General features: G+C 41.8%; 1 protein-coding gene across 5 annotated transcripts in view; it reads left to right on the plus strand.

Annotated features, from left to right (window-relative positions):
* The window catches only part of DTNBP1 (dystrobrevin binding protein 1), a 176,557-nt gene that overhangs the window by 10,286 nt on the left and 142,479 nt on the right, over positions 1 to 23,792 (plus strand). For all 5 annotated transcript variants that reach the window (XR_003999052.1, XM_030552481.1, XM_030552480.1 and 2 more), the window contains exons 4-5: positions 10,167 to 10,227; positions 14,700 to 14,832. Coding sequence is in view for 4 of the 5 variants with exons in the window: in XM_030552481.1 (XP_030408341.1) it covers positions 10,167 to 10,227; positions 14,700 to 14,832 (194 nt within the window). In the remaining variant the exon portion in view is untranslated. The remainder of the gene's footprint in view (positions 1 to 10,166; positions 10,228 to 14,699; positions 14,833 to 23,792) is intronic.

Below are 23,792 nucleotides of genomic sequence, written 5' to 3' on the forward strand. Positions count from 1 at the left end.
GTTTAATAAGTTGAGTTCTGGAGAAGATAATTAAGCAGATGGTATTACCTAATGCATTGTCATATGGCAGTAGAAGGTAAGTTGCACAAGGAATGCATGATTCTGCCCTTGGCTATATGAATTAGGTATCTTCCCCCTCCACACCCCGTGCTGTTGTGCTAATGAAGTCACTTGTTATCCTAATTCCAAAATCGAAAACCTGTTGGTTCTGTCAATTACAAAACATGTTCCTGTGTAAGTCTGTTAGGTAACATCTAATTACATTTCAGTCATATAACTCTAAAAGTTTGTGATAAGTTGGATCAAATGTAAGAGTATTGGTAACGTGAATATTTCACGTTGGAAATAGAAGTTTAATAGTTGTTAAAGCTCTATCTTATGCATAAGTAATTTGGAAGAGACATAGAGAAATATGATACCAAACTACTTGTTTGCGATAAACCTCCAAAGCAGAGATCCACAAAGATTAAGGTGCCTAAGTTCAAAATTTAGGTGCCTCTGAGATCAAGACTCCTCTTCAGCTGCCGCTTTACTCTTGAAATGCCTAAAATCTCCCATTGCTTAAACGTTGTTAGGTTTTTGCTTTTTATACTGCCACCGCACGTTGAGCATGTTTGTCAGAGATCTATCCACAATGACTCCAAGATTTTTCTTGAATGGTAACAGCATAATTAGACCCCTTCATTTTGTATGTATAGTTGGAATTATGTCTTCCATTGTACATTACATTGCTTTTATCAGCACTGAATTTCGTCTGCCATTTTGTTGCCCAGTCACTCAGTTTGGTAAGATCCTGTGATGGAACATACTCCAGTATTCACTTCCTATACACTATTGTAGTAATTTTTGTGAAAAGTACCTTGTAAGGTATCATTTGAAAACTTATAATCATTGTCCTAGTAACATGTCTGCTAACAACATTGCTTGTGAAGTTATAACGGCGTGGCCAAACTTACTGACCATGAGAGCTCTGTACAACGATCTTCCGAATTTTGAGAGCTGAGGCACACTTGCCAGGGCTCAGGGCTTCAGATCTGCGAGAGGCACCTGCTAGGGCTTGGGGCTCAACCCTGCTCTAGCTGAAGCCCTGAGCCTTGGCAGGCATGCCCTATGGAACTAAAGCCCTAAAACAACTCCTCCTCCTCGTTTGGTAGAAACCCCTACCCCACCACCCTGCTGCAAGGCAGAGGTCCCAAGCTCCTCTCTCCCCTGCCCGCTTCCCGGTATGGTAGGTGGAGAATGGCAGATGTGGGGGCTCTGCAAGTCGCACTTAAAGTATAAAAGAGCCACAGTTTGGCCACCCCTGACTTGTAAGATTCCCCTGGATGATGATGATAACATACATTCCAAACGCCACTGCTCTACCTAAGCAGAAGTCAGATCTGTCCTAAACAACAGAAGCAATGAGTGCTTTCCTTAATTTGCATTTAAGCAGTAAATGGAGATATTAAGCAAGGAGGGAAAACAAAGGAAGTTCCAACAGGTGGAAAAAAAACAGCAGGACCTATCTTTCTTTGTAGACTTTGTCTTCGGGTCTCAGCTGGAAATGTTTTTGAGAAGGGGACTGAAACTATTAAAAAGGAGGGACAAAAACATCTGAAGGCACCCTTGTCTCTCCTTGCCCATCTCATTCTCAGCACCTGAGAAGACACAAGCAAACAGCAATTGGATTCTGGGGGAGGGGTCCTGACTAGACATGCCAAAAATGCAGAAATTGGGCTTGCTTTTTGGCTTAATTGACTTGAGTTACTGTGCTAGTTTTTGGCTTGTTGCTTCTTTTTTTGATCGGCTCCAGGCAAGCTGATGGGGAGAGAGTCAAGGGTGCACAGCAGGCCCACCACAGTCTCAGACTGCACCCCGGGCGCATCTAGTCACATAGTGGTGGGGTTTTTAGGATTGGCTTGTTTTGGCCTTGTTTTGAAATGGGATTATCTTGGTTTTTGGCTTATTGTGAAAGTCAGGGTGCTTATTTACTATGTGAAAGATGGCAGTTGTGGTCCTGACCTGAAAATTTGGTCAGTAATCTGCTGGATCTTGTGGTGAGAGGGTTTGCTTTGCAACTAAGGTCTTGTCTACAGTACACAGGTCTGTTGACAAAAGTCAGCTTTTGTCAGTGAAACAGTGGAGGTGTACACATGGCGATGCTCCTCCCGCCAATTTAATTTTCCTGCTACGCTGATGTAATAAGACCACCTTGATGAGTGGCATAGAGCTTTTAGTGATGAAGTTAGAGCGATAAAGTGTTAGTGTAGACACTGTGCTTGCTTATGCCTCCATAAGTGGCCTCCGGAAGTGTCCCGTAATGCCCATCATGACCGCTCTGGTCAGCAGTTTAAACTCCACTGCCCTGCAGCCATATACACAGGCATGTGCTCTCCCCCTTTAAAGCCTCGGTATTTTTGAAAATTCACTTGCTGTTTGCTCAGTGTGGAGAGCTCACATAGCATCTTCCTAGCTGATCACAGCGGCTTTCTGCAGCAAACACACTCCCACCTGGAGTCATGGGAGTAGATGGATCTGCTGGGTCTGTGGGGACAGGAGGCTGTGCAGTCACAGCACTGCTCCAGGTGCAAGAACTTTGAGATGTGCAAGCAAATTGCTCATGGTAGGAGCAGAAGGGACAAGAAAGGAACACCAAAGTAGTGTGTTAAGATCGAGGAGCTAAAGGTGGTGCTTCAGAAGGCCAGGAAGGCCAAACATTGCTCTGGTGTAGTGCTGCAGACATGCCACTTTTACAAGGAGCTGCGCACCATCTTCTGTGGTGACCACTACTCCATCGCCAAGAGCCTCCCAAGAAGACTCTCTCAGGAAGACGTGCACAGTACTTGCACAACTGCCAGGCCAAAATGAGGATCAGACCCAGATTGCAAATTGAGATTAGTATTGAATAAAATATATGTATAGAATGCCAGCTAGAAAAAGTACAAATCTCCAAATTAGAGAAGTTATGGAAACACACCATTGAAACCACCTTAGCCCTAGCAGAATGACCAAGACCCTCAATTATTGTCATCCTATCACAAAAAAGTGTCAATACACAACCACTAAGATGCTGAATAGAAATAGTAGTCACTCTATTTTTATCCTGCAGTGTTACAAAAAGTTTGAATTTTCTAAATCCCCTGGCCTAGTCAAAAAAAAAAAAAAAAAAAAGCACTGTGGGGATTTGGTATTCCCCCACCCAAACGCACACCTATAGGAAGTTTGGAACCTATCTTCTCCAAAGGCAGATTCTGGGGAAAAGGGTAGGAAATTAATGGCCTGCTTAAGGACAAAACTCAGTTGCCACTTACTGGAAGCAGGTTTCAGAATATCACTTTAGACCTAGAGGAAGAGAAGAGACTCAAGAGATATTGTAGGCTAATTTAAAGCTTTAATTAAAAGCCTTTTATTTTTAAAGCAAAGTAGTTTTTACAGGATTTTGTAAAGCAACTCCTAATTTTCTTTAAAGTAGTTTTGAAACATGGCATGAGAGCCTGATGAAAAAAGGGTCACTTAAATAACAGGGACCAAAAGAACTAGATTCAAGAGTTATCAACTTGAGGGGGGCGGGTCACATCTAACATTTTTCTACCTTTTTCTTACAAGCACTACCTAATATTAACAGGACAGAAGAATAACTAGAACAAGAACAAAAATACTGCATTCTAGTGGATTCGCTTTCAAAAGTTTTTATAAAAGCTATAATTAATAAGTAAAAAGAAAGCAATCATTCCATTTTTAATTTCTTAGTGATATTAATTTTATTCAGAGGTTCATCAATTGAGTCAAATGGATTTTGACCACTTTCATTATGACTGGACAGTAATGGAAATAGTGCATTGAGGTAGCAATAACTAGGAAACATTGGACAAATGAGCAGAGAATTTTAAGTGGCAGTATGAATGTTTGTGTCTTTCCTTGAGCTATGACTTGATTCAATAGACTTCAACTGTAGTTATTCAGAATTATTAAACTCATGATCAATGGATGAGAATTTATATTTTAAACTTTTGAGAAATCTTGGTCTGCATAAGAATACATCCTACCCTTTTAAATTGCTTCTTCAACATATAAAGCAAAAATTAGTAGTAGTATGCAAAATAGGCGATTTTAAGTGGTTGAGGGACAAGTAATTTTGTTCTAAAAATAACTGAAAGTTTATACTATAGACTTCAGAAACAAGAAATAACAGAGCAGACCTCAATTGCCAATGCAGGGATGTGACTCCTATTTCAGTCACAGGGGGTTCTCCTATGCCTTAGGGGACATCATAATTAGTATTAGAGAAAGGAAAAGAAAAAGTTAAAATACCTCAACAGAACAAAACAACAATTGCTTCAGTTGCAATCTCTTCTGTATGTGTCTCTGTGGAGACCTTTCAAAAATTATATCTTTGAGTGTGGATCCACCTCTGGCAGGGACTCTCTTCAAGAGAAGTTAAAATTAAAGTCTATTATTCCCAAAATCAGTAGAGCGCTCTGTCTAGTGAATCATAAGTAATAAACTTTATAGATGGGTAAAAAACTTTCAGAAAGCCTTTGACAAAGTCCCTCACCAAAGTCTCTTATGCAAAGTAAAGGATAAGAGGGAAGATCCTCTCATTGATTAGTAACTGATTAAAAGATAGGAAATAAAAGAGAGTAGAAATAAATGGTCAGTTTCAGAATGGATAGTGCTAAATAGCGGCGTCCTCCAAGGATCAGTTCTGGAATTAGTGCTGTTCAGCATATTCATAAATGATCTGGAAAAAGGGTTAAACAGCAAGGTAGCAAAGTTTGTATGATAACTATCAGGAATAATTTTGTAAGTCCAAAATTGTCTGTGAAGAGTTACAAAGATATGTGACATAAATGGGCACAATCCAGACTAAAAGGGGGCTGTGTCATCCCTCCCCTACAACCTTGGATGCCTTACAATGCCTCACTCTAGTGGCTCCCACCTCGGCCACTCACAGCCTTCAAGCATGCAAGCCACACTCTGAGTGTCTGTGTAACTGCACCTTGCTAAATACATCTTGGCTCTCACTAGCGTTGGTTGTAATGTAGGGTGACCCAACACTCCCCCAGTCCCAGATTTTCTCCAGAAATGTATATCCTGTACTGCCCACCCCTCTCCTGGACAGTACAAATATAGTAAGTCTGTCATTCCTTTAAGGGAATAATATGCCAGTTCATTACCTTAAATAGTCACCCAGACACTCCAACACACTGGATTAGATCAAAGAGTAAAACAAATTTATTAAACTACAGAGAGAGATTTTGAGTATAAGTAATGAGGCATAAGAGTCAGATGGTTACAAGAAAAATGAAGATAAGATGCTTACTAGTATCTACTTAAGGATTTTAGGCTAGGTTTACACTCCAGAGATAAGTCAACTTGAGTTATGTCAGTGATCATAAACTGCTGTAACCATTTCGCTTGTGCAGGTTCACACAACATTCCTTGTTTTCGGTGGTATGCATCCACAGTTGGTAGCTTCAACAGAGAGCAGGGCACCTTGGGTGGTTATCCCGGTGTGTAACTTGCTATCTTCTACAGCTGGGAGTTCTGGGAATGGATAGCAGTGCATCACAGGGGTGGCCTTCCGACTACATTTTGAGCCTTTTTCCAACTACTCCGTAAACTGTGCGTCTGCCATCTCTGCCTGAAAGCATGGATCCTGACAATCTTATGATGAGTGTTACGAACACAACACGGTTGATCCTACACTATTTCATGAGCTACAGACCTGAAAATAATACAGTGGTGCCTGCACTGCTGTGGGCCATGGAAAGAAAGAAAATTCAAGATTGATATTGGCATTCACAGAGCCGCTGCATAGGGTGGACCTTTGGTATTAGGCTTAGGAAACAAGCACTGATTTGTTGAGTCACATTGTGATGTGGGTATGGGATGATGAGCAGTGGCTGCAGAACTTTCAGGTGGGCAAAGCCACTTTCCTGGAACTGTATGCGGAGCTTGCCCCTGCACTGCAGCACAAGCACACCAAAATGAGAGCTGCCCTCATGCTGGAAAAGCAAATGGCTATCACTGTGTGAAAGCTGTCAACTTCAGACTGCTACCGGTCAGTCACGAATCAGTTTGGAGTTGCGAAGTCCACTGAGAGGGTGGTGGTGATGCAAATATGCAGGGCCATCAATCACCTTTTGCTACAAAGGACGGTGCCTTTGGGCAATGTGCAGGAAATCACAGATGGTTTTGCAACAGTGGGACTCCCTGAGATGGAGCTATAGATGGCATGCAAATTCAGTTTTGGCTCCAGACCATCTTGTGACGGAGTACATCAACAGAAAGGGCTACTTCTATATGGTACTGGAGATGCTGGTGGATCACTGGGGTCAATTCACTGACCTCAACACGGGATAGTCAGGGAAGGTGCATGATGCATACATCTTCAGGAACGCTGGCCTGTATAGAAAGCTGTAAGTAGGGACTTTCTTTCCAGACCAGAAGATTCCAATACATCCTGTGGAAATGCCAATAGCGATCCTGGGAGACCTAGCCTACCCTTTACTCCCACGGCTCATGAAGTCTTTCCCAGCAGCAAGGAGCGCTTCAACAGGCTCAGCCAGTGCAGAATGACCACTGAATGTGCGTTTGGTAGATTACAGGTCACTGGCACTGTCTTTTTGGCAGGTTAGAGCTCAATGAGGAAAATATTCCCGTGGTCACAGCAACATGCTGTGCTTTGCATAACATTTGTGAAGCTAAGGGGGGAAAGTTTCCACAGGGCTGGAGCGTTAAGGTGAGCTGATTTTGAGCAGCCAGATACCAACATTATTGGAGGACCGCAATATGGCGGGAGTGGAGCTTTTTGAATCAGGTAGGCTTTGAAGCAGCATTTTGACAGCCCCAGTAATGTCTGTCTTTAATATATTCAGTAAGGCATTGTTTACTTGCCACTTTGAATGCCCTTATAATGATTGCTACCTGAGCATTAATTGTAGTCCGCAAATGTGCTGACTGCCATGGTGTATGGATTTCAGCAGCAACCACCATATGTAAGGCATAAAGAATTGTATTTCTAAGACTAAATTTTTATTAAACAGTAAGACAGATTTCCATTTCTTACAAAGGACATGACATTGCGGAGCACTCTCAAATGAGGCTCTCAGAGCTGTCATTATAAACACATCCCTGGGGTGGAGTGCAAGGGGTACTGCGACGGGCTGTAAACGTGTGAGGAACATGTGGGGAATTTGGGAGGGGCATAAAATGCAGTTGTGTATGACCTGCTGCAGGAGTTGAGTTGGGTTGTGTTCTGACTGCAGTAAAATCAGGGACTTCAGCATCTCTGTTTGGTCCTCCACCAGATTTATCATCCATGCCTGCCTCCCTGGTCTCCTCTCCTGGCTATCAATTCTGAGTTTTTCCATTGATTGTCTCTCTCCATGCTCTGTGCTCACTATCTGCAGTGTCAGATGATTGCAGCATTTTTCTAAACATGACCTCCTTACTCCTGCTCATTTGCCTCATCTGACAGAGGTGCTCTGATGGTATGTATGAGGTGGCCTTCAAGGCGACATCTGCAGAAGCAAAAGAAACAATGCACAGAGGCAGAATTGTGAGTGCACTCAGTCTTGAATCATGAAAGTAACATACTCCTCTTTCTCACTTTCCCTTGGCAAGCATGCAGCATGGCAAGAGTCCTAAACATGGTGAGTTCGGCCTGGGGGGAAAAGAGGCAAGATGGGACAAAGGATCTGGATCAGAAGGGGATCTCTACTAGCCCATAGGGACACTATTCTGAATACTGGCACTGTTTTCCACAGGCAGGGGTGACTGAAGCTGATATCTCATAACTGAGGGTAACCAAGGATACATCTCCTGCATGCGTGCAACTTCAGACCAGTCTGTGCTGCTTTGGTTCTTGCAGAAATAATTGCTGATTGGCACAGTAAAAGTTTCCTACAATGGGGGAAGAAACACAGCAGCTCTTGCATGGAACCTTCAGCAGAGGATTGCAGAGTACCTCCAGGAAAATTTCCCGGAGATCTCTGTGGAGGATTCCAGGGACATCCCGCTGTGTATTAAATGGGGTAGCTATACAGGGAATTAGAAGCAGATGCAAACAGTCATAATGTTGATTTCTATCCCTTCTCCCACTTCTACCATGTAACAAAGTAAAGGAGAGCTCCAGCTCATGTCACCATGCAGTATAAAATCAAAATGATTGCTTACCGGAGCTGCTGCTCTCCTACGTCAGGCATGCTGGAGCCAGAGTGCTGGGATTGGCTAGAGCCCTCTGGAGTCAAAACAAGGCCCTGGCTTGCCATGCCGCCAGATGATCCTGTCCTACACCCTCCTCCGTTTCCTTTTCCATCACTTCATCCTCAGTGTTGACTCTGGCCACAGCCTCCAGTCCCGCCCCAAAGCATCCTGCAATATAGAGTTCTTTCCCCTGCTATGCCTCACCAACTATGCTAGTCATTTTATCTATACGTTTATTTCTTCCAAAAGCACTTTCATGTTTTCTTCCATGCCAACCTTATGCATAGATCCTTCTGGAACTAGTCGTCCTCTGACCAGATTTTGAATGGGACCTGATCTGGTAGTGGCCTTTGAGATCGCCTACTGGATGAGGTCCCGCATGTGAGTTAGGCAAGCGAATGCCTCTCTTTCCCCATTCATGCATTGCTCTGGGGCTTAGGCTGGAGATAGGCATCTGGGGACCTAGAGTGAGGCAGCAGAAGCTTGGGACTTTCTTCCCCTGAAAATTTAGGCATTGTGAGTTTAGGCATCTTCAGAGGTATGCGGACGTTTTGTGAATCACAGCAGTGCCTAAACCCAGACTGAGACACCTGAGTTTGTCTGTGCATTTTGGTCGTTGTTTCTAGTCACTGTCAGCACAATTCACTACTACAGATACTTCCTTTGTTTAATAAATTGGTTAGTATTACATGCAAAATGTGTTTTGATAAACTTTTTTCTTAGGTGTCCAGCATATCTAAATTACTTTTGTTAAACTTACAATCATTAGAAAATGCTATGTTTATGAATTTTAATTGAATTCTAATTTTCATCCAGCTACAGCTTGACACAAATCACGTGTGTGTGTGTGTGTGAGAGAGAGAGAGAGTAGGAGAAAATTCCAAAGAGTTAATTAGAAATGTGCATAATTCAGTTCTAACAAAGTGTAAAAATTAGGAATCAGAATAAATTTGAGCTATACTAGGTGCTTAAATAAATAGTGTATAGATATAGTGTATCCTGGTTAGCAAAAAAGAACCAAATTTAGTGTAAAGGCTATATTTAGCTGCAAATCAACATGGCTTAATGGTTACCAACCAATGAGAATTGACCTCTTGAGTAAATAACTAAAAATCATAAATAATTTAAAATCAAACAGCAGAAAATCTTGATTTAAAGCAAGATTAAAGTTGCTGATTTAAATCACTTGGATATAAATCAATCCACCCTGGCCTATGAAAACACATATTGCTCCTCCATAATTCCATCTGATTTATTTTACACATACTTGTATATCTTAGTTCTTTTGGGCTGAGATACCTTATCATAGTGGGTCTTCAATCTTCAGGCCTTTAGGTGCTACTGTAAATAATTAATGAAATAGTTTATATTTGCAGCATCTGGAAGTGCACCTGGCATTGTAATAAACAGTCACTGTAAAAAGTGAGCTGTAGCCCATGAAAGCTTATGCTGAAATAAATTCGTTAATCTCTAAGGTGCCACAAGTACTCCTGTTCTTTTTGTACGGATGAAGAGCTTCTTAGATAACTCTGGAATCAATGGTCTTACTGAGTATTCCAGTAAAAGTTTACATGGATGTATGTATTCCGAGTGCAGAGTCCATAGGCACGTATACCTTTTTAAAAAAAAAATTCAGAATGTTATTTATGTTGCATACAATTATAAGATATTTAATATTAGTATTTTATTGCTTTCCTCCTGGGACTAGTGTTTTTTAGTTTTTTTTCTGTACAGTTTTGAAGATACGACTCGGCTGTGTTTTCTAGTCAGGTTAATTAGCAGTTTAGGAAATCCATGGAGCACTAAGCAGCAAATGCAAAGTTTTCAACTGGGACAGATACGCTACTAATTTGAAACTTTCATTTAGAAATACACAGATAAGATGAAACATCAACATTCATAACATTTGTTTTGAATTGAGACTGAATTTATGGTAAGCATAACCACAAAAGTTCAATTTTTATTCTGTTCAGGTATGAAGACACTTGGGCAGCCCTTCACAAAGGAGCTAAGGAATGTGCAAAAGCTGGAGAGGTAAGAAAAAAAAATTACATCTGTTAAAATATCTGAAGAGCTGTGAAACTTTTTAAAAATTCTAATAAAAATCAGTATTTTGAGAAATGATTCAAATTACATTACAGTTGGATAATTGTTAAATTAGATTTGACTATTTTTACTTGATTTAATCCAGTACAGTAGAACCTCAGAGTTACAAACACCTCAGGAATGGAGGTTGTTCATAGCTCTGAACAAAACATTAGGTTGGTTCTTTCAAAAGTTTACAACTGAATATTGACTTAATAGAGCTTTGAAACTTTAACTATGCAGAAGAAAATGATGCTTTCCCTTTATTTTTTTAGTAATTTACATTTAACATAGTGCTGTACTGCATTTGCCTTTTTTTGTCTCTGCTGCTGCCTGATTGTGTACTTCCAGTTCCAAATTAGGTATGTGGTTGACTGGTCAGTTCGTAATCTGAGGTTCTATTGTATTTAGCAGGTAGTTGTTGAAGCAGAATTTCCAAAATTCCTAAAAAGTCTGATGCTTCAGATTTAAAAACTCACTATACCAGACGGGTGACTTAAGGTACATATTCACTTGTGGTAGTAATGTAATGTACAGACACTGCGTGATCTGCTTGCTGGGGTATAAGTAGCAGGACACATGGTGAGGTGTGCCTTAGGGAGTAGAGTGCCATACTTGCCTGATCCCCCACGATATAAGCCGTTCACGAGCTCTCAACGTTTCCAAGCAGTGGAAACTTACACACAATATTTTTGGCAGTGTAGTGTCCTGTTGTCTTCCTGCTTCCAGAGCCTTTCATTGCAGCGTGTAGCTACACCTGTAATTCCTGTCCTCTACCTGCTACTATAGGTGTAGACAAAGGTATGTAGTCTTGATAAATTTATTACTATTCACCACTTCTCTTTGAAATCCTAGAAAAATATCTTCCTATCCCTTAACAAAGGGAAGGTATTCTTGAAGCTTTTCTCCTTGTCACTCATTTTGGGGAAAAAAGCAGTTTCCTGCTAGGAATTTCTGTTATTAGCCTAAACACTTAATTTAATAAAACAGGCATCTACAAACTTAAATACGAGCTATTATTTGCCAAGCATCATGTGTGTGAAAATTATAAATATCTCTAAAATTCAGTAAAGACTAAAGTAGGCTTACAACGTAAGATAAAATTGATGCAAAAAAGCTAATATGGTTATAAATGTTGATATTTAGAACACAAGATTGGGAGGAACCTCTGGTCTTAGAGTCCAGTCATCTTCTGTCAAAGGTTTATCCCCACTGCTCTGTAAAATTGCTTTGACCATTTTGAGCTGTCATGCCTGAAGTTTTTCACATTTTTCCCCGTGACAGTAAGACTAGAAATAAGGGTGAACTGTCTCAAATTGGTTTTTAGTCAAAGTCAGTAATTGGCAATGACATTACTGGTATGTTAAAGGTATAAAAAGTAAACTCTTAAAGGATTCATTGCTAATACCTACCTGACAATGTTGGAGCCAATCGATATGGGTTTAAGCACTCTGAGTTTAGCCTTTGTAAGTATCTTGATCAAGATACTTGTGTGTGTGTTTTGGTTACTGTTTGGATATAGTACATTGCTTATTATTTAGTCTTTTTAGGCATGTTTAGAGATTGCAAAAGTACCGTTTGGCCTTTTGAATATAATAAAGGAATTTGATTAAATTAGTGTTTGGTTTCCCATATTAATATTAATTTTAAATATTAATTCTAACAGTTGTGCTCACATAGAGCATTGTATTTATATTTTAAAGGTGATATGATGGCAGTTCAAGATTATTTTGTACCCTCTTTTCCTTTACAATGTTTAAAGAGGTCTGAAGGACTTACCAAAAAAAAAAACCCAACAACTTTAGAGCTGCATAGTTTTTAACCTTAAAAATATCTGGAATCTCACATTTCTTTCCTTGAGGACTTCTTCAGAGGACCCAGAGATGTGAATTGGGAGCTCTCCATCCTTAATTGTAAGGGCAGCAGGGCAAATAAAAAATTTAATGTTTAAAAAAAAAAAATCAGATTTTTAAAAATTTAATACAGGTTTTTTTTTTTTAAATAAAGGTGAAATTATGACCATTATGTTAAGGCCTAAGTGTATAATCTGTTCAAATGTAAATTAAATTAAAAATAATGCTGGGTAGCACATGTTTGTTGCAAGTTGTAAAGAGAGTCTACTACTGCACTGGGGGAAATCACTGGCTAAGCACCTGAAATCAGAGTTTAAGTGCTAAAACAGCTTTTGATAGCAGTTGCCTGTCTTTTCACCTGCAGAAGAATATCTTCCTTCTTTTGGTTTACTCATCTAGTTCATTCGGAGTTAAGAAACCAATTGGAGTTGAAAGAGCAAGGAAGCGTCTTCCAATCTATGTATTAAAAACTAGGTTTGGGAGAATGAGATCAACTAGTTCTAAAATTCTGAAGGATGTGGTGACCAGAAACATTCTGTTCAATTCACTTAATATAGATAATACTCTTTGCTTAATAAATCAGTTGGTTTTAAAAGTAGAACATGTTTTGATAAATCTTTTTCTTATGTATCAAGCACATTTAGGGGAGTTTTATTTAACTTAATACTCCCGAGGGAATTCTGCACCAAGAAATAAAATTCTATACACTATATTTTTAAAGTTCTGCAAAATTCTGCATACTTTGTCAAAATAACACAATATAATCATGTAATTTTCAGTATTTCCTGACCAGTGTTTGAAATAAATTACCAAAATAATTGAAAATGGTCTGCAGTATTCTAATTTTTTAAAAAAAATTGGCACACAATTCTGTTGGGTATTGGGGTTCTGTGTGATGCAGTCTGGGTACGGGCAACTCTGTGTGTGGGTTGTGGATGCACAGGGGCTTGTTGGGGGTTCTGGGTGCAGGGAGAATGGGCATCTGCAGGGTTCTGAGGAAGTGGTTAGGGCTCCAGGGAGTCTGGGTGTTGAGGGCTCAGCAGGGTTTCTAGATGCTGGGGGAGTGGGACTTGGTGGGGTGAGGGCCAGGGTGTAGCTGATTGGGGCTCAGTGGCGTGCGGGTCTGGGTGTGTGGGGTTCCTGATGCAGGGAGTGAGGCTTGGGGATCAGGGGGTTCTGGGTGCAGAGGGCTCCGATGCGGGGCGGGAAGGTTTAATGAGGGGTTCTGGTGTGTGGAGGGGTAAGGCTTGGCGGGGTAGTGGTCCAGATGCATGGGGGTTGGGCGGATAGGGGAGCAGCTCCCCATACAGTGGCTTCTTTACCCATGGCTGAGGAGCAGTCGGGCCAGGAAGTGGGGAGAGGGGTCACTGTATGGTGAGCTGCTCCTCTGTCTGCCCAACCTGCATGGATCTGGACCCTCACCCAGCCCCCCCAGCCAAGCCTCACCTTCTGCAGCCAGAGATCTCCTGCCAGCCCTGCTCCCACCCCGCTTTGCAGAGCTTCCGGTAGCTTAGGTGGGGGAGGTTTCTGGGGGGTTGAACTCCACCCCCTCTTCACCCTACCCAGCTGGAACTAATGTCCCTAGGCAGTGACTGTCCCCCGGCTGCTCTGGGTACCCAACCAGATGCACCCCCACTGCTGGAATGGGTGAGTGAGCACTGGTGCAGCTTCTCTTTTTGCTTCCCCACAGAAACCATTTTTCTGTGTGAAAGCAGAGAGGGCATACGAGGGAACAGGTTTCTGTGTGCCTGCAGTGGTGCAGAATTCTCCTAGGAGTAAACTAATAAATTTTTTAAATTTTGTTTTTGTCCATTTTACTTGAATTTGAATTTCCATCCAAGTAGGCCTTGACATAAATAAAATTAAACATAATCTAGTAAATAAGAAATGCATCATTTCACCTTTTCCTAGCGTAATAATTAAAAAACTTAATCTGAATAAATATATGTAAAAGCTATATAGTATACTTTATCTATACAGATTGATTTACGCAATTTTCCTGGTTTAGAAAAATGAAGCACGAATTAGTGTAAAGGCTATATTTTGTTGCAAATCAACATGTTTAATGGTTACCCAGTCATTGAGATGAAAAATATAAAACAAGATGGAAAATAGATGATTTAAATCAGTTTCCTGTTTGCTGATTTAAATACTGATTGATTTTAAATCACTCTGCCCTGACGGACAGGGTGTTAAGATATTTGAGAGCTTAAATTTGAGGGAAAGGTGGGTCAGAATCTTCAGAGAAGCCGTTTTATAAATGTTTATTCCTGAAATAAGTAGAAATAAATACTGGATAATAAATAGCAAAGTCTACATTTTATGGAGATTACCTGTTAGAGCTTATTGAACTTAAAAATTTAACGTCCCACCTCGCAACTTGTACTAAAGCATACTGTGAACATCTCTCTCAGCACTGAAACTTCATTGCTCTAGTCATAGGCTTTGTGGCTGTATGGATTATACAAATCAATCAAGATGCTCTTAAAGGTGAAGTTCATGAATTAATAATCACTATTTTGCAAGTAAATACAAACTAAGTTTTATCATTGGTTGTAAATATTACAGCTAGTGGATAGCGAAGTTGTGATGCTTTCTGCACACTGGGAGAAGAAGAGGAGTAGTCTAGCAGAGCTGCAGGAGCAACTCCAGCAAGTTCCAGGGTTTTTAGCAGATCTGGAGTCCATGACAGCAAATCTGGGTAAGCTATGTGTGATGTGTTTTTTAACAGGTGTAAAAAACATTGTAAAAAATTAGTCACATAACAACACAAAGGACTGACAATAATTCAGCTGTTCTGATAATTGTAATTGTAAAGCCATTTTTACTCTAATAGATGATTTCTCTATTTTATAGAACGTCTTGAAAACTAGCTGGTTATCATACATAATTTGAGTGTATTCAAGTATTGAATTCTGCACACTCTTAGAGAATTTATCTGTAAATTGCATTTCTGCGAGGAGAATCCCCTAATCTGGGACACCCCGGCTGGTAGCTAAAATAAAAGCAGGAGTGTTTTTAATTGTACATTGTTGTTGTTTGTTACGGGTATAGTGTAAATAGCCAAGACACTTTGGGAGTGCAGGGCTAGCCTTTCGTGTTGGTGTTGGTCTTATCATAGGCATTGTTATGAGCCCTGCCTATTACTAAGGTTGCCCAACAAATCCATTTATAAGATCAGTTTTTTCAGATGCCCTACAACTTTCTGAACAGCGCCTTTTGGGCAGAAATTTCTATTGCTGATGTCTGCCTCATGCTGAATACTTGGAAAATTTCAGCCAAAATGGTTCATCCGTTTCCAAGAACAAGGTTAATGAAAAATGGGCTTAAACTGCAGCAAGGGAGATTTAGCAGCAATGGGCTTAAACTGCAGCAAGGGAGATTTAGGTTGGACATTAGAAAAAAGTTTCTAACTGTCAGGGTAGTTAAACACTGAAATAGATTGCCTAGGGAAGTTATGGAATCTCCATCTCTGGAGATATTTAAGAGTAGGTTAGATAAATGTCTATTAGGGATGGTCTAGACAATATTTGGTCCTGCCATGAGGGCAGGGGACTGGACTCGATGACCTCTCGAGGTCCCTTCCAGTCCTAGAGTCTATGAATCTATGAATTATTTATGTCCATGCTAAACAATTTTGGTAACCTTTTCTTTGAAAAGCTCTTGTGTTCCCAAGCATTGAACTGCGACTTGAAATTTAGGAGGAGGGTAGCCTTTGTTTCAGTGATATGCCTTTTTGCTGTCCTTATGAAAATCTGCTGAAGTCTGGCCAAGTCATAAGCCTTTGGAAAAAGGGCAGTTTGTACATGCTCTGTAGAGACTTAATAAATTTCAGCAACTAAATTCTCCCAAAGATTCTGTCTGTACTGGGCATGCTGCAGCCTGAAACTAAGCAGGACTTTCCCAGTAATTGCAGCTTGGGGCTGCTGTGGACCAAGTCTGTCTGGGCAGCAGAACTGAGAACAGGAGGATTCCTTTCTGTGATGTCAGTGACACTCCTGTTGATGGCTAGGCAGCCATGGAGGAGGAAACTGTCTGGTTCGAATGCAGAGGGGGCAATAGATAGACATTTAGGGGTGGATGGACTAGCTTGTGACAAGCAGCCTGCAGCAGAACCTAACAAAGGGTGTGAGAGGAGAGGGAGCAGAAGACAGAAGCTGGGACTATTAGTTGGGTGGGAGGCTAGGCAAGGAGATTGGGACTGGGAGCCAGAGAGAGAAATAGGGTGGAAGTGGGAACTAGGACCCAATAGGGGTGTGTGGGAGGGGTGGAGAGTGAGAGATTTGCCGAGGAACTGGGAGTGGAAAGAGATCGGTACTGAGGACAGAGGGAGTGAGGGGAAACGCATCTGATGAGAAGCTGGGGTGTGGGGTGAAGAGCTGAGACTGGCTAGTCAAAGAGACTGGGACAAGTAGCTAGGGGGACACATACGGGGATTGGAATTGAGATGCAAGGGGCATCTGGGGTGGGAGATTAGGACTGGGACCCAGTGGGTATGGAAAACATGAGGTAATGGTGGGGGAGACACAGATTGGATAAGGAGATGTGGAAGGAGAATTGGGGTTGTTTGGACAACGGGATTGGGAGGGAGAACTGGGACAAGTACAGTAACTCCTCACTGAACATTGTCCTAGTTAACATTGTTTCATTGTTACGTCCCTGATCTCTATTAGAGAACATACTCATTTAAAGTTTTGCGGTGTTTCCTTATAACATTGTTTGGCTGTGGCAGTTGGAACCAGGGTGGGTTGGCAGCCCCTTGGATCAGCAACTCCCCACTCCCTCTCCGTGCCTCCCGCCCGCAGCAATCAGCTGTTTCGTGGGCAGTCAGGGGGCTAGGGGGAGGAGAGAGGATGTGCTTGGGGGAGGGGGTGGAGTGGGGTCGGGCCTGGGGCAAAGCTGAGGGTTGAGTGCCCCCTCCTGCCCTCCCCCATCACTTTGGAAAGTAGACGCCTGTGCAGCTGCGCTTGCGCCATCCAGGGGAAGGAGTGGTGCGCTCCAGAGGGATAGCAGGGGTGGTTCATCACGTTCTGTTTCCCCAGGGAAGTATTTGCAGCTGCTGTTCTGTTGTCTCCTTCCTCCCTTGGTGCTGTCTTGTACAGTGTGAGGCTACATTAACATGTTAACCCTTGAGGGCTCAGCGGAGTGCTAGTTCATCATTTAGCAGCGATGCATTCCCTGGGAAATATCCCACCTGATATCAACACGATTGCTTCAGGAGGAGCTCATGAGCAGGTCCCCAGACAATCCTCTGATTAGAACTTGTTTACAACTTGCACAGTATATGTATATAATGTCTCTTGTCTGGCAAAAAAAAATTAGCCTGGAACCTAACATCCCCTCCCTCTTTACATTAATTCTTATGGGGAAATTGGATTCGCTTAACATCATTTCACTTTAAAGTTGCATTTTTTTTAAGACTATAACTACAGCATTAAGCAAGGAGTTACTGTAGTCTGGATGAGTGAAATTTAGGACTGCTGGGCAAGAGGACTGGTATGGGAAATCTGGGGAGTGGAGACTGGGATTGGCTAACAGAAGAAAATGGGATTGGGATGAGAATCTGGGGGTTAGTAGTAGACAGGAGTGGGACGGGTTGGATGGCACTGGACAGAAGAGGGGGCAGAATACTGTGCCCAGTGGAGCATGCTCACATATCCTGATTCATAGAATAACTATGTACTAGAATATATGCTGTTTGTATTTGAGAGAATTATGATCTTCAGTGTTTTTGAAAAGTAGAATTACTGTTGTGAACTAAGGCATTTTTGAAAAACCTGATTGTGCTTCAACTTTCAAATCACTGCCATATTAAGAACATTTGATAGGCTCTTCAGTAGAGGGAGAATTAGAGGAGTCTTAGAAAATGATACAGTACTGACAGTATATACTTTTTTCTCTTTAAAATGTACTAAATTAGTTCTGTCACAGCTTTCTTGTATATTTCGCTTTAGAATCTGTGGCGGAAAGCTTTAAAATAACCTACAGAGTGCAATTCATAAGTGTAACTCTTCTGCCTCCTAGAGGTTTATACTATATATTGCTTTCATCTTGTAAATTTGAGCAAGTATCACTTACCACTGTCTTGTATTTCAAGGTTATGGGTATTTAGAACTGAATAATTCTCAGTAGCCTCCATGTCTGTCTTCACAGTGGGCATTCCCCATCTCCATGGGGGAGGCCGAGCATATCTGTGCTCTGAGCATAGGACTTTTCATCAGGAAAAACTCTTCAGAACTCTCTGCTTCCAAATGGCACACATGACAGATGATAGGTCTCTCTTTGTAGTAGAGCCTTTACAGGATTTGTAAAAGATTAACTTTAACTTTTTCTTCTTTGTCTTCAAGGGCTTTCTCCTCAAAACTCCTAAACAGACACACGTACTCAGAAATTCCTGCTCCCAGCCAGCACATAGGCAGGTTCTGTGCTGAGATGGTTGAAAAGTACAAAATATCCCCCTTCTCACAAGCTGTCTGTCTTACAAGGCCATAGCTGCCATAAAAGATGCCAGCTCCTGCAGCCTTTCTAATACTAGTGAGTCATTTGTTCCCAGTGGCTCCGGCTCCCTCCCCATACTGTGTTGGCACGCCGCACTCAGTCTGGACCCAGCAGCCGGTAGCATGAGGTGAAGTGATTCAGACTCCCTTCTCTGTCAGATGGATCTACCTCCTGTTTGTATAAAATTTACAGATTGATTGAGTGAGAGAGAGAGAGTGAATGATTCTATAGCCTAGTGATTAGCACACTTTCTTGGGATACCCAGTCCCTGCTCCAAGGGAGTGTTTAAGTATTCATGCAAAGTAGAACAGCTTCAAAAGGAGAGACTGAGACATCCACCCCAGAATAGCTTTATAGTTCAGTGGTTAGGGCAATCACCTAGGAGACATGAGTTCAAGTCCTTGCTCCAAATTAGGCAGAGTTGGGATATCCCCCACTACCCAGGTGAGTGCTTTAACCACTGGACTATTGGGCATAAGGGGGAGGGCGTGTACCGCCACCACTTCCATTTTTTCTTTTTCTTTTTTTTGCAAAAGGGCTGACCTGGTGTAGGTGTCTAATTTCAAGGGAGGGTTCACAGCTGTGAATCCCAAGCAGGGATAGACGCCTAACCGAATTTCAGGGTCAGGGCTTTGTTTGCACCCTTTTCCTTGACACTTCCTACTGGCCAGCTTAGGCACCTCCTTGCTCTGTGTGCAGGCTTTTACGAATCCCTTGCTTTTTTAGGTGCCTAACTGCCTTGCATTGTATAGAAAGCTTGGACACCTAATGTGGGGCTGGGGATTGATTCCACTGGGTGGCAGGGTGCGTGATCCTAAGTCCCTTAGATCTCCCAGATATTATCTCACCCACCTTGTCTCCCTAGTCCCTTTGTAGATCTAACCCAATGTGACTACTGTTTTCCTTAGGGGACAGACATGCAGGATATGTTTCTGCAGATTCTTTTTTGATCTCCCTGGTAATGTGCTCTCCCTCTCCTCTCAAGGATTTGTCCCAAGGATTGATGAAGGCAGTTGCTTCACATTTTGCTCTTAAAGGGGCAGCACAGTTTCTTAAAACCTCTCATGTGAGTCTCCTCTCTAGATCTTCTTAAGAGAAGGCTGAATCTCTAGACCTGGGATTTTGAGTGAGATACCGGAGACTCTTAATTAAGCTTCTCAGAATTAAGCCAAATTGAAGACTTACTTCATATGTGCTTATGTTTTTAGAAAATGAAACATTAATAAAATACCCTGAAAAGTTGAAGGAATGATATGTAGTTCTTCCTTACCTGGTTTGAGGGTGTAACTAAGGGGGCGTGGGAAATCCATATGAAGACACATTGGTACCTAAGGACTAAAAGATCTTCATTACTCTGGCTAAGCTGAAGCCTGCAATTTCATTAGTAAAAGGCCTGATCATACTAGCTGAGGGAATATTCCTGCCAGACACAGAGACATGAGAGTGAAATCATCACACAGACTAAATTTGGATACAACAGCCTCAGTGCTGAGTATTGGTTGCAATCTCTTATTGTGCAGGTCTGTTCTCATTTAGGAGACAATTGTGAGCGTGCACACAAATAAAAAGTACATAATCTGTTTTAAACTAGATTTTCCTAGCAGCTTTTCGGGCCTAATGCTGCACATGACTGATTTACTGTTGTTCATAATTTTCAGAGGTGTGTCTGAGGGGCAACTACAGCTCTGCTTGAAGAAATTGGAATATTTCAGGCTAATATCTGATACTATTCCATGTGTATTGTTGGTAAAGTGAGCATACAGACAAAGCAGTCATTGAACTTTAGATGAGAATAAGTCCCTCCCTCATTCCAGGCAGAGAGAGAGAGAGAGACTTCAAATTATTTTATCTCAGCAGGTGTTCCCTATGAAGAATTTGCTCATGTAGGTTCCAGTATTGAGATCACAAATTAGAAGAAGGCCATTCTCTTCTGAGAATTAAATCCCAGCCTTGGTCTTCCTTTAGAAAACAATTGAACTTGTGTTTTTGTTTTTAGTTTCTCAGTTTTAGGCTGATTGCATCCCTCTGAAAGGTGTTTCAGGGTGTGCCCTCATCTGGGAGTGAACCACCTCAGCAAATGGGTGCTTGAGATAATCAAGGAAGGCTAATCCTTCAAAGCCTAATATAGATTTTTGTTGGTAAATGGCAGTAAATGTTAATTTCACCATACACACACACCAAGATATTTCCAACAATAATCTAAATGTACAGATAGACAAAGTAAGTAAATTATAAGGATATTCATTTGGTATATTTTGATGGGTTGACAGTGTATGTTTGAACAATTAAGATTTATAAATCTTTTAACTTTAACATTACAGTCATTAAATTGTCTTGAGTCCTCCCCCCATAATTTCCTGCAACTTTGAAAATTAAATAGATGAAATAGGGAGAAAATCCTTAAAAGCCATAACTTTGTGCAGTTGTGAAAATGTAAATGGATAACAGTTGGAAAATATGCTTATAGATACATCAATACTATCCATCAGAATTGTTAAAAAAAAAAAAAAAAAACCACACCTCTGGCAAGCCTAGATGTAATATTGAACTCACTCATTGTCTTAGGGACAAGTTTATCCTTTCCTCAAAATAAATTAATATAAACCAACACTATCAACAAGATCTTAGTAGCATCAGAAGATAAAGGGTAAAATATCCATATCCTATGTGTGAGAATTATGGTACCAGTTCTGTGGGAAAGGCAGATTTTAGTAAGGGTATAAGAATTTTTTTGTAGTACAAGAGAAACAATGGCATGCAGCCCATAATGAAATCAGTATTCTAGTGGAAATGCAGTCCATTACAGCATTATGTTCCAAAACTTCAAAGTATACAAATAACGTCCTGGAGATCCCTGAAAATATAATCAGGAAGAGTCACCCATTGATTCCTTAGCTTCTGCTACAGTAAGCATTTGGGTAAAAGTGATTTTGAAATTATGCCGATTTTATGATTGTAAGGAAAGGAAGGCGTGACGGCAGCAGAGTAAGGAAAATGGACTTCAAAAAAGCAGCTTTAAATAAACTGAGGAAATTAGCAGATCGGGTGCCCGGGAAGAAAATCGAAGGGATGAAGGAATTCAGGAGAGCTGACAGTTTCTTAGGGAGACTGTATTAAACATACAACTGCAACCTGTTCCGCTGCAAAGGAACTATAGGAAGAATAGTAGGAGGCTAATATGCTCTATGGCCAGGTGTCTTGGATGGGCCACACTAAGAATGCTATACTCACAGCAGATTGCAAGTAATAGGGCAGACCATCACCAGAGCTGGTGATTTACTTCATAACAGGGGGTCTCAAACTCCTAGCCCGCAGGCCTCCCCATTGTGGCCTGCGGGGCTCCAGCAGTTTTCGGCCAGGTCGTCTCCCTTAGCATCACCTGCCGCCCCCGTGCACTCCCCCCTCAGGGGCCCTGGCAGCGCTGTGGAGCTGAGTGGCATCTGCCTGTTCACTCCAGTGGCTGCCGGCCCCTCTGTGCGGCTCAGGGCGCGCGGCAGCTGTGCCTCCGCACACTGCTCCTGCCCCGAGCGCCCCTGCAGCCAATGGGATGCTGCAGGGGCAGTGCCTGGGGGAAGAAGCACGTGGGGGCCCCCCAGCCTGCCCTGCCTTGGAACCCCGGGTAAGTGCTGCACCCCCGACCCACTCCCCACACATCCCCCAGCCCCTAAACTCCATCCCAGATCCTGTACCCCAGACCCTTCCCCTTACCCAAACTCCCTTCCAGAGCCTGCACCCCAGTTCCCTAACCCCAGACCTCCTCCCCCACCCAAACTCTGTCCCAGAGCCGTAGGCAGGTGGGGGGGTGGAGTTTTTGGGGGACAGATTCCAGGTGGCATGAGTGACATTGGCCTTCTGGGAGGATTTGAGGACTGGCACTAGCCCGAAGGTAAATTGAGTTTGAGTCCCTTGCTCTATAAGTTAATTCACCAAGGCAATAACGTAAGAGCTTCTCCAGCACACTGGTTAACCTGAAGCCAAACACAGTCCCCTTTGGGAATTGCAGCCCTTGGCTCTGATCCGGACAACCAAATCTAATATAGCGAGAGGTTATTAGAAACCTGTTTCATCATATGTGATGTTCTTTCTAATCCCAAAGGATCAGGCACATATCCTCAGATTTCAGATTTTATCAAAACATCAAAATGTAAGTCAATTCTTAGTTACTAACTAAAGATTAATAATATAAAAGTTATAATGATTATCATATACATACAAATGATGTAAAATCCTTATCAGGTTTGTAGCAGTGATGGAATAGATTGTTGGCTTGCAAAAGTCTGTCTTGTCTTCCAAAAGATTGAAAGGTCCTCAGTCCATAGTTCAGGATGCTCCTTTTAGTTGTAAATTCACAGTTGAGAGAATTAAAGCAGGGAAGAAGCAACATGGAGGTGTCTCAGGTCTTTTTATATCCTTTGCCATGTGCATGGAAATTTATTGTCCCCAACAAAGCCCTCAGCCCATGTATGTGGAAAGTTACTGGCCAAGTTGGAGTCCCATGGTCACATCACATGCCTACACATTTTGCTGAATCACAAGGGTGGCCATTGCTCGTTTGCTGTCTGAGGCATTCTCAAGAAGAGCTATCTGAACAGGAGCTTCTTCAGTGGTTCATTGTGAGAGTGGAGTGTCCTTGATAGGCGGTCAACACAATAGCTGTCAAGCCCTAATGTAAATTCTGTCTGGGGTTGTCACCCAGGAATACTGCAAAAAAGGTTAAGATACAGTACATAGCCAGTATTCATAACTTCAGATATAGAGATGTTACCTGCATATAAAGGATAATCATACTTAGCAATTCATAATTTTGCAATTTACTCCTTACATGAAACTGGACAAGTTTGTTGCATTGTATAACAGTAGTAGCAACAATGATACAAATAGTCATCTTTCTTATACATAGCATCACAGTCTCTACTAGGAGCTCTTTAATGACCTGAAAATCAAAAAGTGGAAACATGGATGAATTGCTAAGGCTAATTACAAAAGAATAGCACAAGCATGTAAGCACAAAATCAGAAAGGCTAAACGATAAAAGGATTTATACGTAGCAGGGCATGACACAGTAGAAGAGGTTCTATAATACGCGAGGAGCAAGAGGAAGATGAAGGAAAGTATAGTGGGGAAGGAGAGCTAATAACTGGTGACATCAAGAAGGATGAGGTG

Source organism: Gopherus evgoodei, chromosome 2, assembly GCF_007399415.2.
Source record: "Gopherus evgoodei ecotype Sinaloan lineage chromosome 2, rGopEvg1_v1.p, whole genome shotgun sequence".
NCBI classification, from domain to species: Eukaryota; Metazoa; Chordata; order Testudines; family Testudinidae; genus Gopherus; species Gopherus evgoodei.